The sequence below is a fragment of the Stegostoma tigrinum genome, chromosome 18 (assembly GCF_030684315.1).
Source record: "Stegostoma tigrinum isolate sSteTig4 chromosome 18, sSteTig4.hap1, whole genome shotgun sequence".
Classification (NCBI taxonomy): Eukaryota; Metazoa; Chordata; class Chondrichthyes; order Orectolobiformes; family Stegostomatidae; genus Stegostoma; species Stegostoma tigrinum.
The window spans coordinates 44,546,009-44,559,089 of NC_081371.1; the positions used below are offsets into that span (position 1 = coordinate 44,546,009).

Consider the following 13,081-nt stretch of genomic DNA (forward strand, 5'->3'; position numbering starts at 1 on the left):
CATCAGCTTCTGTGCTCCTGAGATGCTGCCTGGGCCTGCTGTGTTCACTCAGCCTCACATTTTATTATCTTGGATTCTCCAGCAGTTCCCATCATCACTAACATAAGCTTTGAGTCGTCTCCTGCTACATTTTCCAGCTATTTTGTAATGCCTCTGTTACTCAATCTCCAATAATCTATACCCTTCTCCTTCTTTATTGTTGCGCCAAATTACCAGTCAGATAATCCCCTTTTCCTTGTCTACTTTTGTCCTCTAGTCTTGAAAGGAGGGCTTACTTTTCTTCTGTAACTTTGTGACCAAAGCTATCCTTTATGCCTGAGACTGATAAACCGACATCTGTAAGGTTATCACACCTATGCTTTATTCTGGCCTCACCTCCACCTGTACTTTTCTTTGGTATTTTATACTCAATATTTGATTGAATGGAAATTATACAAAATATATTTTTTAAAAAGCTCAACGTAAAAAACATTTCAATATCTAGATCTCAGTCCAAACCATGACTGGAGGGTATCCATGCCCATTTCTCTTCTGTCGAGAATGCATCATGACAGCTTGCTACACTGGGAAAAACACTTTAATGCATGGCAGTACTCAGACAGTGTTTGTAGGACAGTGCCCTGTGATGAATAATTCCATTCAAATACATATATATTATACTGCAGTATCTAATAATAACAGTAGATGGTGTTAAACCATTTAACGTTTGTCAGTGTGTGCTAGATCCCTCAGCAGGCTTTCTATGGTGGACTTCCCAACGGTTGGAAAATCTTCAAGGAAGTTCACTTTTTGGGCTTCCAAAATCTACATCATTTGCGGACAGGAAAATTGTTCTTTCAGCATCAACGACTTAATGCAACATTTTGCTGAATTCCCATCAAAGAAGAAGACTTTAAAGGCATGAGCGAAAATTAATTTTTTAAATTAATTATTTCGAAAATACATCTATATCCATTTCAGCCAGGTTTAGCCTAATACATACAGTAATGCCACTCCCCTTGCTTACACATGCTGAAGGAGAGTGAGATTTACTGGTGAAAGTGACTCCTGTAGAAGTGTAGATGTAGTACCATCAGCCTAGGTACCTTATTAGGATTGCTCAGGAGGGATTGAGTTCTCGTCTGCTACTCTTTGTTGACTGTGGTTACAATCTCTCTCCAATTTCCTAATGTCAGCTGAAGGCCAGCATTCCTCACAGAGAGGAAGTGGTTCACATCAGAAAGAGCGTCACTTGTGCTTGGTTTCTGGGTGATGTTGATGACGGTCAAGAAATGGTACTCCAACTTTCTCAGCCAGATCTGATACCTGGCATGATAGAACAAAGGACGAGGTAGTTTTGTCCTAAACTTTTGGATTTATGTATAATACAACTTGGGACATCACAAATCAAATGGGATTTTGAGGCAAAAGTGAGCTAGTTTTCTGTTCCATTATTTATTGACATGTCTGCTTAGCATTTATCCAGTATTACAGTTATACTTACAGTGACTGGAGACTTTGCAAGTTCTGCAGTGCCTCTTCAGGAACTGCCCCCAAGCGGTTGTTCTGCAACATGCTGTTTATTTGGAAAATTCAAAGGGAACTTGTTAGAGCATTGAAACTTAAGCTCTGTGTTGTTTCACCAAGTTACAATTCACAATAAGTTTTTATTTATTGCAGTTTGAGTTACAAGTTTGGATATGAATCCTAAAGCACAAAACCACAATGATTAATTAATGGAAAAAATCTCATTGCTAATCTCCACAAAGAACCATTATAATATCAAAAAAAATTGTTTAATTGTGTATATCTAACATGTTTTTGTTTGAAATGTGGTGACAGAATGCATTCAGAGGGAGTTAAAGTTCATAATCTTAGAGCCATAGAGTTGTACAGTGTGGAAACAGACACTTCGGTCCAACTCGTCCATGCTGTTCAGATGAGCTAAATTAACCTAGTCACACTTGCCAGCATTTGGCCCATATCTCTCTAAAACCCTTCCTATTCATAAATCCATCCTGATGCCTTTTAAACGTTGTAGTTGTACCAGCTTCCATCTCTGGCAGCTCATTCCATACACACAACGCCCTCTATATGAAGAAGTTGCCCCTTAGGTCCCTTTTAAATCTTTCCCCTCTTATCTTAAACCTATGGCCTCTAGTTCTGGACTCCCGCACCCTGGTGAAAAGACCTTTTCTTTTAATGCTATCCATGCCTCACGAGATTTTATAAACCTCTATAAGGTCACTTCTCATCCTCTGATGCTCCAGGGAACATAGCCCCAGCCTCTCCCTACAGTTCAAACCCGCCAAACCCGGTAACATCCATGTGAATATTTTCTGAACCCTTCCAAGTTTTACAAAATCCTTCCGATAGCAGGGAGATCAGAATTGCACACAATATTCTAAAAGTCTGACAAATGTTACAACTGTACAGCTATTAATTATTGTTTACACCTATGCAAAAACTAGACCCAGTTTTCCAAGGCATTCCTGAGGAAGCTCTCAGGCATTATCTTGCAAAATGCTATTTCTATTTGTCTATTTGGTGGAGTGTGCTGTGAAGTTAAATGAAGCACTATGACCAAATGGTTTCTGGTTTGATGTGGTTTGAAATAAGTGAGGGTAGTGATTGCTCTGTAATCTGCATTTGTCAAGGATACATGGGGAAAGTGATGGCCTAGTGGTATTATTGCTGCACAATTAATCTGGACCTGGATTCAAATCTTGCCAACACTGATGGTGAAATTTGAATTTAATGAAATACTGTAATGAAGACCATGAATCTGTTGTCAGGAAAAACCCATCTGGTTCACAAATGTCCTTTAGGGAAGGAAACTGCCATCCTTACCAGGTCTGGCCTATATGTGACTCCAGACCCATAGCAATGTTGACTCTCAATTCCACCTCTGGAATTGGAAATGCTGGCCTAGCCAGCAATGCCCTTGTCTCAAGTATTAAGATTTTTAAAATTCACTTTTCATTTGCAACAGCATGTCAGAACTGAAGATCATTTTGATTAGTGAAACTTCCAAATGTTGATAGATTGAAGATGGAGGAATTACTGTCTTAATAGAGCATCAAGGTGACAATTACAAGGCACACAAATTAACCAGACAAATCCCACTGGCAAAACCATATATAGTTATTCTGGTCTGTAAACTAGTTGGATTGTTAAGTTCCAATAGTACTTAATAGACAAAGGTGAGAATGGAAATGTGATTCCCAAAATACTGAAAGTTAGAACTCAAGAATTAAAAAGCTGACCTCAAGAGGAGCTGGGGTGGGTAGGGTGGATAGGGTGGAAAAAAGAATACAAGCATATAGCTCCAAACTCAACCACTTACAGTTTCAATAAATATCACTTCATTAGTATTTAAGTTAATTTAATCTACTTGTTAACCATAAGCATTTGAGTGAATGCCCAAGACCTGCATATAATTAAAGACAATTAATACATTTGCTACTTCTCAAAGAAAGGCAGGGAAGCTCCTTTACAATATTTGGCTCTTAAGCAATATCAATAAAATAAATTATGACTCTTTGTCTCATTGCAGTGTCTGGGATCTTGCTGTACTTGCAATGGTTATTGCATTTCTCTCCATCACAATTGTGACTACTTTTTAAACATGGGCCCATGCTGATATAACCCACTTAGCATCAACAAAATCGTAGCAATTCTACAGCAATCACTGAAACTCCAAACTGGGAGTATGATACTGACATTATAAGAATTTTAAATTAATCATTATACTTCGATGAAGGAAAACAGGAAATCCTTGAATTTCATTATACATAACCAAAATGGATTAAACAAAAAAAAACCGCAGAAAATCAGAAACACAAACAGAATTTGTTCAGAAACCTCAGTAGATCTGGCTGCATCTGTGGAGAGAAAGCAGAAATCAGTTCTGAAAAAGGATGACCGGACCTGAAATATTAACTCTGCCTTCTCTCCATAGATGCTGCCAGACCTGCTGAGTTTTTCCAGCAATTTCTGTTTGTGTACCAAGACTTGCTGCTTGCCTTAGACAATTACCAGTAGGACCTGAAAGTGCCAATAACTGCAATCATCAATTTTGACTGAAATCAATAATTTGGGGAGGTGCTTTTAGAATTTATCACAAAATTATTGCATTTATGTTATAACAAATTCATTTGAAAATTTTAGGATAAATGGTCTCCATATAGATCTAAAATCTGTTTTCCTCTCTCCTACCATAAATGATAGTGTTTTCTTTCACTACACATGTTGATCACCCTGGTTGTAAGTATTTTGTAACATTAACACATTTTAATCGGATAAGATGATCAGTGAAGATGGCTCCTTCAAACAATTTGTCAATCTTTGTATAGGAAATATTTGCTGCATCAACCTGTACAACAGCAGTGATAATGGGAACTGCAGATACTGGAGAATCCGAGATAACAAAGTGTGGAGCTGGATGAACACAGCAGGCCCAGCAGCATCTCAGAAGCACAAAAGCTGACATTTTGGGCCTAGACAGCTCCACACTTCGTATAGCAGCAGTGATGGTCAATTCAAAATAATGAATTGTTCCACATTTTGGCATGTATCACAGAGAGGAAATTAAGTCCTGTATAAACACAAGTCTCTTTATTTCTTTTGTTGTCTCTTGTAAGGGAAAACTGACAAAGCTTAACTCACCAATGGAAAGTGAACCTATTAGTTTAGCCAATGTTATGATCGCTCCAAAAAACTGTACAAGTACGTGGATCAGGATTATTACCCCTCCTCTTGATTTCTCTAAGTACCAACAAAATCCAAGCTGTCCTCAAAGTGTAGCCGCGTTCACCACCAACGATCAATTTCTGTTCATACTTTATCCCATTTCCTTTGCAGAAACCAAATACATTCTCTGCAACAATCATTTGCCTGACAAACACCTTTTTCATTTCTGTCACGGGAGTATGTGTACTAAACTTTAATCCCTAGGCAATATGAATTACTTTTTATTTAGGTGAAACAAATATTTCCTTACTAGCCAGAGCAATGATGATTAATGATCATATCTCAAATTTCTGTTAGTTTCGAATAGCATTCAACTATGAAAATACACTGCATTGTGCTCTCTTTCACATTGACTATTTGTGGCAAGCATTTCTTTACTACTTTATTAGGTGATACTCTGTTCTAAACATGCACGACAAAATCTCTAATTTAATTTCATAAGGCACTAAGAAATAAATTGTGGAAGTTTGATATTGATAAAGTGCCATGTCACTCAGCAGAAGCAGATTCTTAAACAAAATAATCTTTAACACATTTTTCCAAATTTCATTTTTATATGATAATTTCACACAGTTTTATAAAATCCACACTCACAAAAAGTTACACTTGATTCTCAGCAAAATTACTGTGAACAAACCTCAGTAAGTAGGTGTCTTAATGCCAGCACATTCAATCACAAAACACAGTATTAACCCTGAAAATATCAATCAATAGAAATTAAGTTTGCTTATCCTGTATTTCCAGCCTACAGCATTGTATTTGAACTCAAGGCCCAATGAAATAGACAAAGTAGACTTCTTCCAGTCTCCTGCAATGCAGCACCAATCCCAGGGTCTGCGATGGTCAGAAACACACATATTTTTGAGAGGTCATTTTCATTTGCTGAATGAGAAATTTCTGATGGGGCATGTATTCTTACAGCTAAGCCTACATATAGTAATACATAATGAGTTATTTGGCAACAGGTTTCCAATAACCGAGTTTAATTTGAGCTTGTGAACACCTTACGAACCTGAACACAATATTCTACATGATTTAAGATTTTTAGCTTTTTGTTTTGTTCAGTGCTTCAAAAAAACAATTACCTAAGCAGCAAAGGTTTCAAATAAAAGAAGAGTTTACTCACAGGACTTTAAGATTGTAAAGACCAGCAAATGCTCCCAGGGGGATGTGTGTTAAGTCATTTCCTGCAAGACGCCTGCGGGTGAAAGAATAATCAAACATATTTTCTTCATGTGGGATTCATTTAGAAGCTAAAAAACACAATGACAATATTTAGAAAAATAAGGGCTTTCATTTTAAAAGGTGTGCCGAATGTCAGGAATATTGACTGGAGAATATCTCTTTCCCTTACATCTGTCATGTTAATCATTTCTAACAAATAAAGTATGGTGTTTTACATTCACAAAACTGAACTTTGTATTTTTATTAGCAATTAAAAGAAATTAAAATCATTGTGAACACAATTTTTAGTCTGACAATACAATAGCAGGAATCATGCAAAGGTGGCTGAAACAAGTAATTGATTAATTGTGAGAGTAAAAATATTACTGAAACTGAAGATCTGATCTGTACGCAGAAATTGCTGGAGAAACTCAGCAGACCTGGCGGCATCTGTGGAGAGAGGAAAACGAGCTAACATTTTGAGTTCCACTCTTTAGAGTTCCAAAAAACCTGTAAGACCATAAGAAATAGTAACAGGAATAGGCCATTCAGCTCCTTGAGGCTGCTCTGCCATTCAACAGGACCATGGCTGATCTGGAATTCCTTATATCCACTTTCCTCATAACCCTTGATTCCCCTACAGATCAAGAATCTATCACTCTCAGCCTTAATTAGACAGAAAAACTCTGCTTCCACAGCGGTCTGTGGCTATGAGTTCCAATGACTCACATCCCTGTGAAAGGAGAAATTCCTCCACATTGTAGTCTTAAATTGGTATCCCTTTACTCTGAGACTATGCCCTCTGACCCTAAGACTCTTCCTTGAGGGGAAACATTCTCTCAGTATTTACCCCATCATGAAGCCTAGGTATTGTTGGAGAGGGATTGGAACCTTCCAGTAAGTGGGGCCTGAACCTGTTTAATCTTTGCTCATAAGCCAATCGCTCTATACCAGGGTTATGCCAGTGAAAACATTTTCTGAACTGCCTCCGATGAAATGATATCTTTCCTTAAATAAGGGAACAAAAACTGCTCACAGTACTCCAGATATGGTATCGCCAGCACATTGCACATGTGCAGGCAGACTTCCCTACTCTTATACAGTAACCCCTTGAGATAAGGGCTAACATTCCATTCGCTTTCCTGATTATCTGCTGCTCCTTGTGATAGCTTCCTCTGTTTTATGCAGAATTACCCCCAAAACCCTTTGTGTTGGAGATTTCTGCACATTTTTCTTCATCCAGATAATAGTGTTCTTTTGTTCTCCCTTCCCAAGTGAAAAACTTCAAGCTTTATCACACCATTCTCCATTTTTTACCCACCTATCTAACCTATCAATATATCAATGTTTGTATTGCTCTCACAATCTGCCTTTCAGCCAATTTTTGCATTGTCTACAAATTTGGCTAAATACATTCACTTCCTTCCTTCCAAGTCATGAATATATATTGTAAACAATTGTGGTCTGTGCTCCAATCCCTGCAGAACCTGACTGGTCAATGGTTGCCATCCTGATAAAGAACCTCTTTATTCCCACCCACGGATTCCTGCCCAATAGCTAATTCTCTAATCATGCCAATATACTAACTTCAACACTGTGGGTTCTTGTCTTATGATGTAATCTTTTGTGTGTACCTTGTCAACAGCCTTCCGGAAGTCCAAATACAACACATCAACTGGTGGCCCTCTATCCACTCTATTTGAGACTTTGTCAAAAACTTTTTAAAAATTCATCAGACGTGATTTCCCTTTAATAAAACCATGATGACTTTGCTTGAATAGAGTATGATTTTCTAAATATTTTGCAACGACTTCCTAAATAATTGATTCCAATACTCTACAACAATAGGTGTTAGGCTAATCAGTCCATAGTTACCTCCTTTTTACCTCCCTCCCTGTTTGAATAAGGTTGTCACATTAGCAGTCCTCTAGCATTCCAAAATTCAACAGATTTTGGAAAATTACAACCAATGGATCCATTATTTCTATGACTGCCTGTTTAAGAATCCTAGCAAGCCATCAGGGCCAGGAGACTTACTTGCCTTTAATCCATTCCCATGTCTATATTTCTTTAATGATGGTGATGGTAATTAATTCACCCCACCATACTCTTTATTATTAATGGAACATTGTCCACAATAAAAACTGATATAAAATATCTATTTAAGTCCTCTGCCATTTCCTTGTTCCCCAAAACTGTCTCCCCAGATTTATTTTCTAAGGGCCCTATGTTCACTTTGATCTCTCACTTCCTTTTTATATATCTAAAGAAGCTTACATTGTCAGTTTCTTATTTCCTGCTAGTTTGCCCTCGTGTTTTATTTTCTCTGTCTTTATTATCTCAATGGAGCTCAGAAGGATGAGAGGCGATCCCATTGAAACTTACACAATACTGAGAAGCCTGGATAGAGTGGAAGTGGAGAAGGCATTTTCATTAGCAGGAGATATTAAGACCCATGGGCACAGCCTCAGAGTGAAGGGACAACCTTTTAGAACTAAAATAAGGAGCAATTACTTCTGCCAAAGAGTGGTTAACCTGTGGAACTCATCGTCACAGAAGACTGTGGAGACCAAGTCACTGAGTGTACTTAAGACAAGAGATAGGTATATGGGCAGAAATTGCTGGCGAAACTTAGCAGGACTGGCAGCATCTGTAGGGAGAAAGCAGAGTGAATGTTTAACTCTGGTGACTTTATCAGTAATCTGGAAGCTCATGCTAACATTTGCCAACAATTTCTGTTTTGCTTTAGGTCTCCAGTATCTGCAGTTCCTTGATGTACTTTGGGGCTATAGGCACATTAAGTGAGTGGCAAAATCTTGACAGGTGGAATATAATGTGGGAAAATGTGAGGCTATGACCTTTTGGCAGGAAGAACAGAGGAGGTGAATATTATTTAAATAGAGAAAGACTGCAGAAAGCTGTAGCACAGAAGAATTTGGGAGTCCTTGTCAATGAATCACGAAAATCTCAAGTTCTGTAGGAAATAGGGAAGGTTATTGGACAGCTAACCTTTACTTCAAAAAGGAATGGAATATAAAAATAGGGAGGTCTTGCTAAGACTATAAGGACACTAATTAAATTATACCTGGAATACTGTGAACAGTTTTTGCTCCTTTATCTAAGGAAAGATATACTGCCATTGGAGATAATCCAGAGAAGATTCACTAGTTTGATCCTTGGTATGGAGGGATTTTCTTATACGGAAATGTCAAGCAGGTTGGGCTTGTACTTATTAAAGTTTAGAAGAAAGGAGGGCAATTTTATTGAAATAAGTAAGATTCTTCGGGTTTTGACATGGTAAATGTAGAAAGGTTGTTTCTCCTTGGGGCATAATCGCATCCATTGATGATAGAGATGAGGAATTTCTTGTCTCAGAGGGTCGTGAATCTGTGAATTTCTTCTGGCCAAGGGCTGTAAAGGCTGGGTTCTAAAGCATATTCAATACAGACGTATTTAAGTATTTAATCAGTAAGGGGATCAAGGGTTATGGCCGAAAAGGCAGGAATGTGAACTTGAGGATTATCAAATCAGCCATGATTTTATTGAATGGTGGAGAAGACTTAATGGGCTGAACAACGTACATCTCTTCTTTCACCTAATGGTCCTGTGTGAATTCTTTAATACTTATTTTCATCTTCTAACACTATAATTTTGTAGTTTTTTAGATTTTTCATTCTCTCCATAAATATTTGGTGGGCATTTTAAGTGTAACTTTACATTTCAGCAAAAAGTATGCTAAATACCCTTGTAATGTGTTAGAAGTTTAACTTTGCTTCCTTTTCAGTGCTACAGGTCTTGGGCTAAAGTAGCATGATGTATTAACATCATTATTGTCTTTAATTTTTGGAATTTTGTGCGCATTTCATTTAGTTGATTTTACGATTCAGTCATGACGTGACCTTTTGTACTCTGAAGGTGTTAAGCAATTTTTTGTCAGTTCATCCTTGGAACCATTTTATGCAGTTAAAGATTAATAAATCATGGTACTGATAAAATTTGTATCACAACACAGTATGTGGGGCAAATTTAAGCTATCCCAGTTAATGCAAAAGAAAGTGACTCAATTTTTTACTGTCTTGTTTTATATTTCATTGCAATCTTTGAGATTATCTGATTTCAAGTACTAGTCCAATGAAATGTCCAAGATACTAGCAAACTGAAAACTGTTGGTGTTTAGTCAGGATATTTTGCATGTTGATATCTGAATTGCATCCCTGTAGGGTCAGAGGGCTTGAACTATATGCAGAGGTTGAGTAAGCTGGGGTTATTTTCTCTGAAGCCTCAGAGACTTTATAGGGGTTTGTAAAATCATGAGGGGCATAGATAAGGTGAATAGCCAAGGTCTTTTCCCCAGGGTAGGGGAGTTGAAAATGAGAAGGTATAGGTTGAAGGTGTGAGGGGAAAGATTTAAAAAGGAACTGAGGGGCAACTTTTTCCAACTAGAGGATAGTGTGTGTATAGACTGAGCTGCCAGAGGAAGTGGTGGAGCCTGCTACAATTGCAACATTTAAAAGGCATCTGGATGGATATGTATAAGAGCAGTTTAGAGGGACATGGGACAAATGCTGGCAGATGGAAATAGATTAATTTAGGATTTCTGGTTGGCATGGACAAGTTGGATTGTCTCCATACCGTCCACTCTATATTGCTCGATTTGGTTAATGATTTGTCAGATTAAAGAGATAAATGCATTCATGTAGTACGCTTCAGGATCTCCAGTGTCCCAAAATGATCAACATTTAATTAATTACTTTCATACTGTAGTCTCAGCAGCCAATTTGTGATCAGCAAGGTCAAACAAAAATGTGTAAATGATGAGAGACACTGAATTAATGATGGCAGTTAAGGGGTAAATATTGTCCAAACTCTGCTTCCATTCAGAGATAATAAGGTCCAGAACTGGATGAACACAGCAGACCAATCAGCATTAGAGGAGCAGGAAAGCTGACATTTCGGGCCTAGACCCTTCTTCAGAAATTGGGCAGGGGAAGGAGGTTCTGAAATAAATAGGAAGAGAGGGGGAGGTAGATAGAGGAGAAGATAGGTGGAGAGGAGACAGATAGGTCAAAGAGGTGGAGATGGAACCAATAAAGGTGAGTGTAGGTGGGGAGGTAGGGATGGGATAGGTCAGTCCAGGGAGGCTGCAGGGTTCCCAAGTGGAATATGAGGTGCTGTTCCTGCAACCTTCAAGTGGCATCATTGTGGCACTGCAGGAGGCCCAGGATGGACATGTCATCTGTGGAATGGGAGGGGGAGTTGAAGTGGTTCGTGACTGGGAGGTGCAGTTGTAGAGTGCAAACTGAGGTCCCCAATGCTCTGCTTAGTTTCTCCAATGTAGAGGAGGCCACAACGAGTACAGCAGATACAGTATACCACATTGGCAGATGTGCAGGTGAATATCTGCTTGATGTGGAAGATCTTCTTGGGACCGAAGATGGGGGTGAGGAGGGAGGTGTAGCACTTCCTGCAGTTGCTCTTGGGGCCTGGGATGGGAGTCCTTCGCCTCTGTCACATCTGCTCCCAGGATGAGGTGTTCCATTCCTGTGCATCTCAGATGTCCTCGCTTTTCAATAACCACAAATTCCCCCCTCAGTGGCCGAGAATGCCCTTGACTCATCCCTCACACCTCCTCCCCGCCAAAAACAGAATCCCCCTCGTCCTCACGTACCACACCACCAACCTCCGGATCCAAGGCATCATTCTCCGACACTTCTGCCATCTGCATTCCGACCCCACCACCAAAGACATTTTTCCGTCCCCATCTTTGTCTGCTTTCCGGAGAGACCACTCTCTCCGTGACTCTCTTGTCCGGTCCACACTCCCCTCCAACCCCACCTCACCTGGCACTTTCCCCTGCAAACGCAGCAGATCTGAAACAAACACAGAGAAAATGCTGGAGACATCTGGCAACATTTGTGGAGATAGAATCTGAATTAATGTTTCGAGTCTGACGTGATTCTTCTTCAGAATTGTTCCGAACAGTTCTGAATGAGAGTCACGCTGGACTCAAAACGTTAGCTCTGTTTCTCTCTTCACAGAGACCACCAAACCTGTTGAGTTTCTCTAGCATTTTCCGTATTTGTCCCAGCTTGCTCTTCTTCGTTGAATAAGGGAGAACACTGAAGCTCAGAGTTGAATAAAGTTTAAGCCAGAAAGAGAGGCAAGTGGAGAAACTATGCAGCTTTGCAGGGATTGTAGCAACCCCTTCCATCAGGGTGTAAGTTGCCAATTGCTGCATACTTGTTGTCTCATGAGTGTCTTATTCCAACTCCAGAATTTACTGCAACCAGAAGGCATTCTACTTTCTCAACGGGCAACGCTCTGTTGCTTAGCGATAGTCGTGACGCCTCCCTCCTATGCCAGTTCATTGCACCATCTGCATTTTAATCACTGCAGTAAAGCTGAATGTGGCTGCCAGGCCACAAAAGCTATTCAGTGATCACGTGACTCATGAATCTAGTATGCAACCCATTTGTGTGAGATGTGGTCGGGCACTTCATTAGGGTTTTTAAACCTTCTGCTGCCTGGACTGTTCTGGAGGAACTCTACAGCACTGGGCAGAGTGTGTGTCAAGACTTGTGCATAAGAGCAGAAGTAGTCCATTCAGCCCATCCAGTCTGCTCCACCATTCAATGAGATCCTGGCTGATCTGATCATTCTCAACTCCACTTTCTTGCCTTTCCCTGGAAGGCTTGATTCCCTTACAATGTATTTTACAACCTCACCATGTCCTTTTCTCCTACCTATCTGGACCCTAGCTGAGGAGAAGGGATGGATAAAGCAAGCAATCTAGCTTCTTTCTGGCTAGACTGTCTGTGAATGACTCATCCAATGGTGGTAACAGTAAATGGAACATTGGTAACATAGGCATCAAAAATCCCACAACTTCCCTTTGTCCCTGTTACTGGTAGTACGCTCACATCGCCACAAAACAAAAATGAAAACCACCAGGTTCATAAAATCATGGATAGGGTAAATAGCCAAGGTCTTTTCCTAGGGTTGGTGGAGTCCATAACTAGAGGGAATAGAGTTAAGAGGAGAGGGGAAGATTTAAAAAGGACCCAAGGAGTAACTTCTCCACACAATGTGTTGAGTGTGGGTGGAACGAGCTGACAAAAGTAGTGTTGGAGGCAGATACAATTACAAATTTTAGAAGACATCTGGATGGGTACATGAATAGGGGAGG

The 13,081-nt window shown here is 39.5% G+C and overlaps 1 protein-coding gene across 3 annotated transcripts in view; it reads right to left on the reverse strand.

Annotated features, from left to right (window-relative positions):
* The window catches only part of LOC125461091 (leucine-rich repeat-containing G-protein coupled receptor 5-like), a 203,574-nt gene that overhangs the window by 66,594 nt on the left and 123,899 nt on the right, over positions 1-13,081 (reverse strand). For all 3 annotated transcript variants that reach the window (XM_059652484.1, XM_048549466.2, XM_059652485.1), the window contains exons 3-4: positions 5,858-5,929; positions 1,484-1,555 (exon numbers count right to left, since the gene is read on the reverse strand). In XM_059652484.1, the coding sequence (XP_059508467.1) occupies positions 1,484-1,555; positions 5,858-5,929 (144 nt within the window). The remainder of the gene's footprint in view (positions 1-1,483; positions 1,556-5,857; positions 5,930-13,081) is intronic.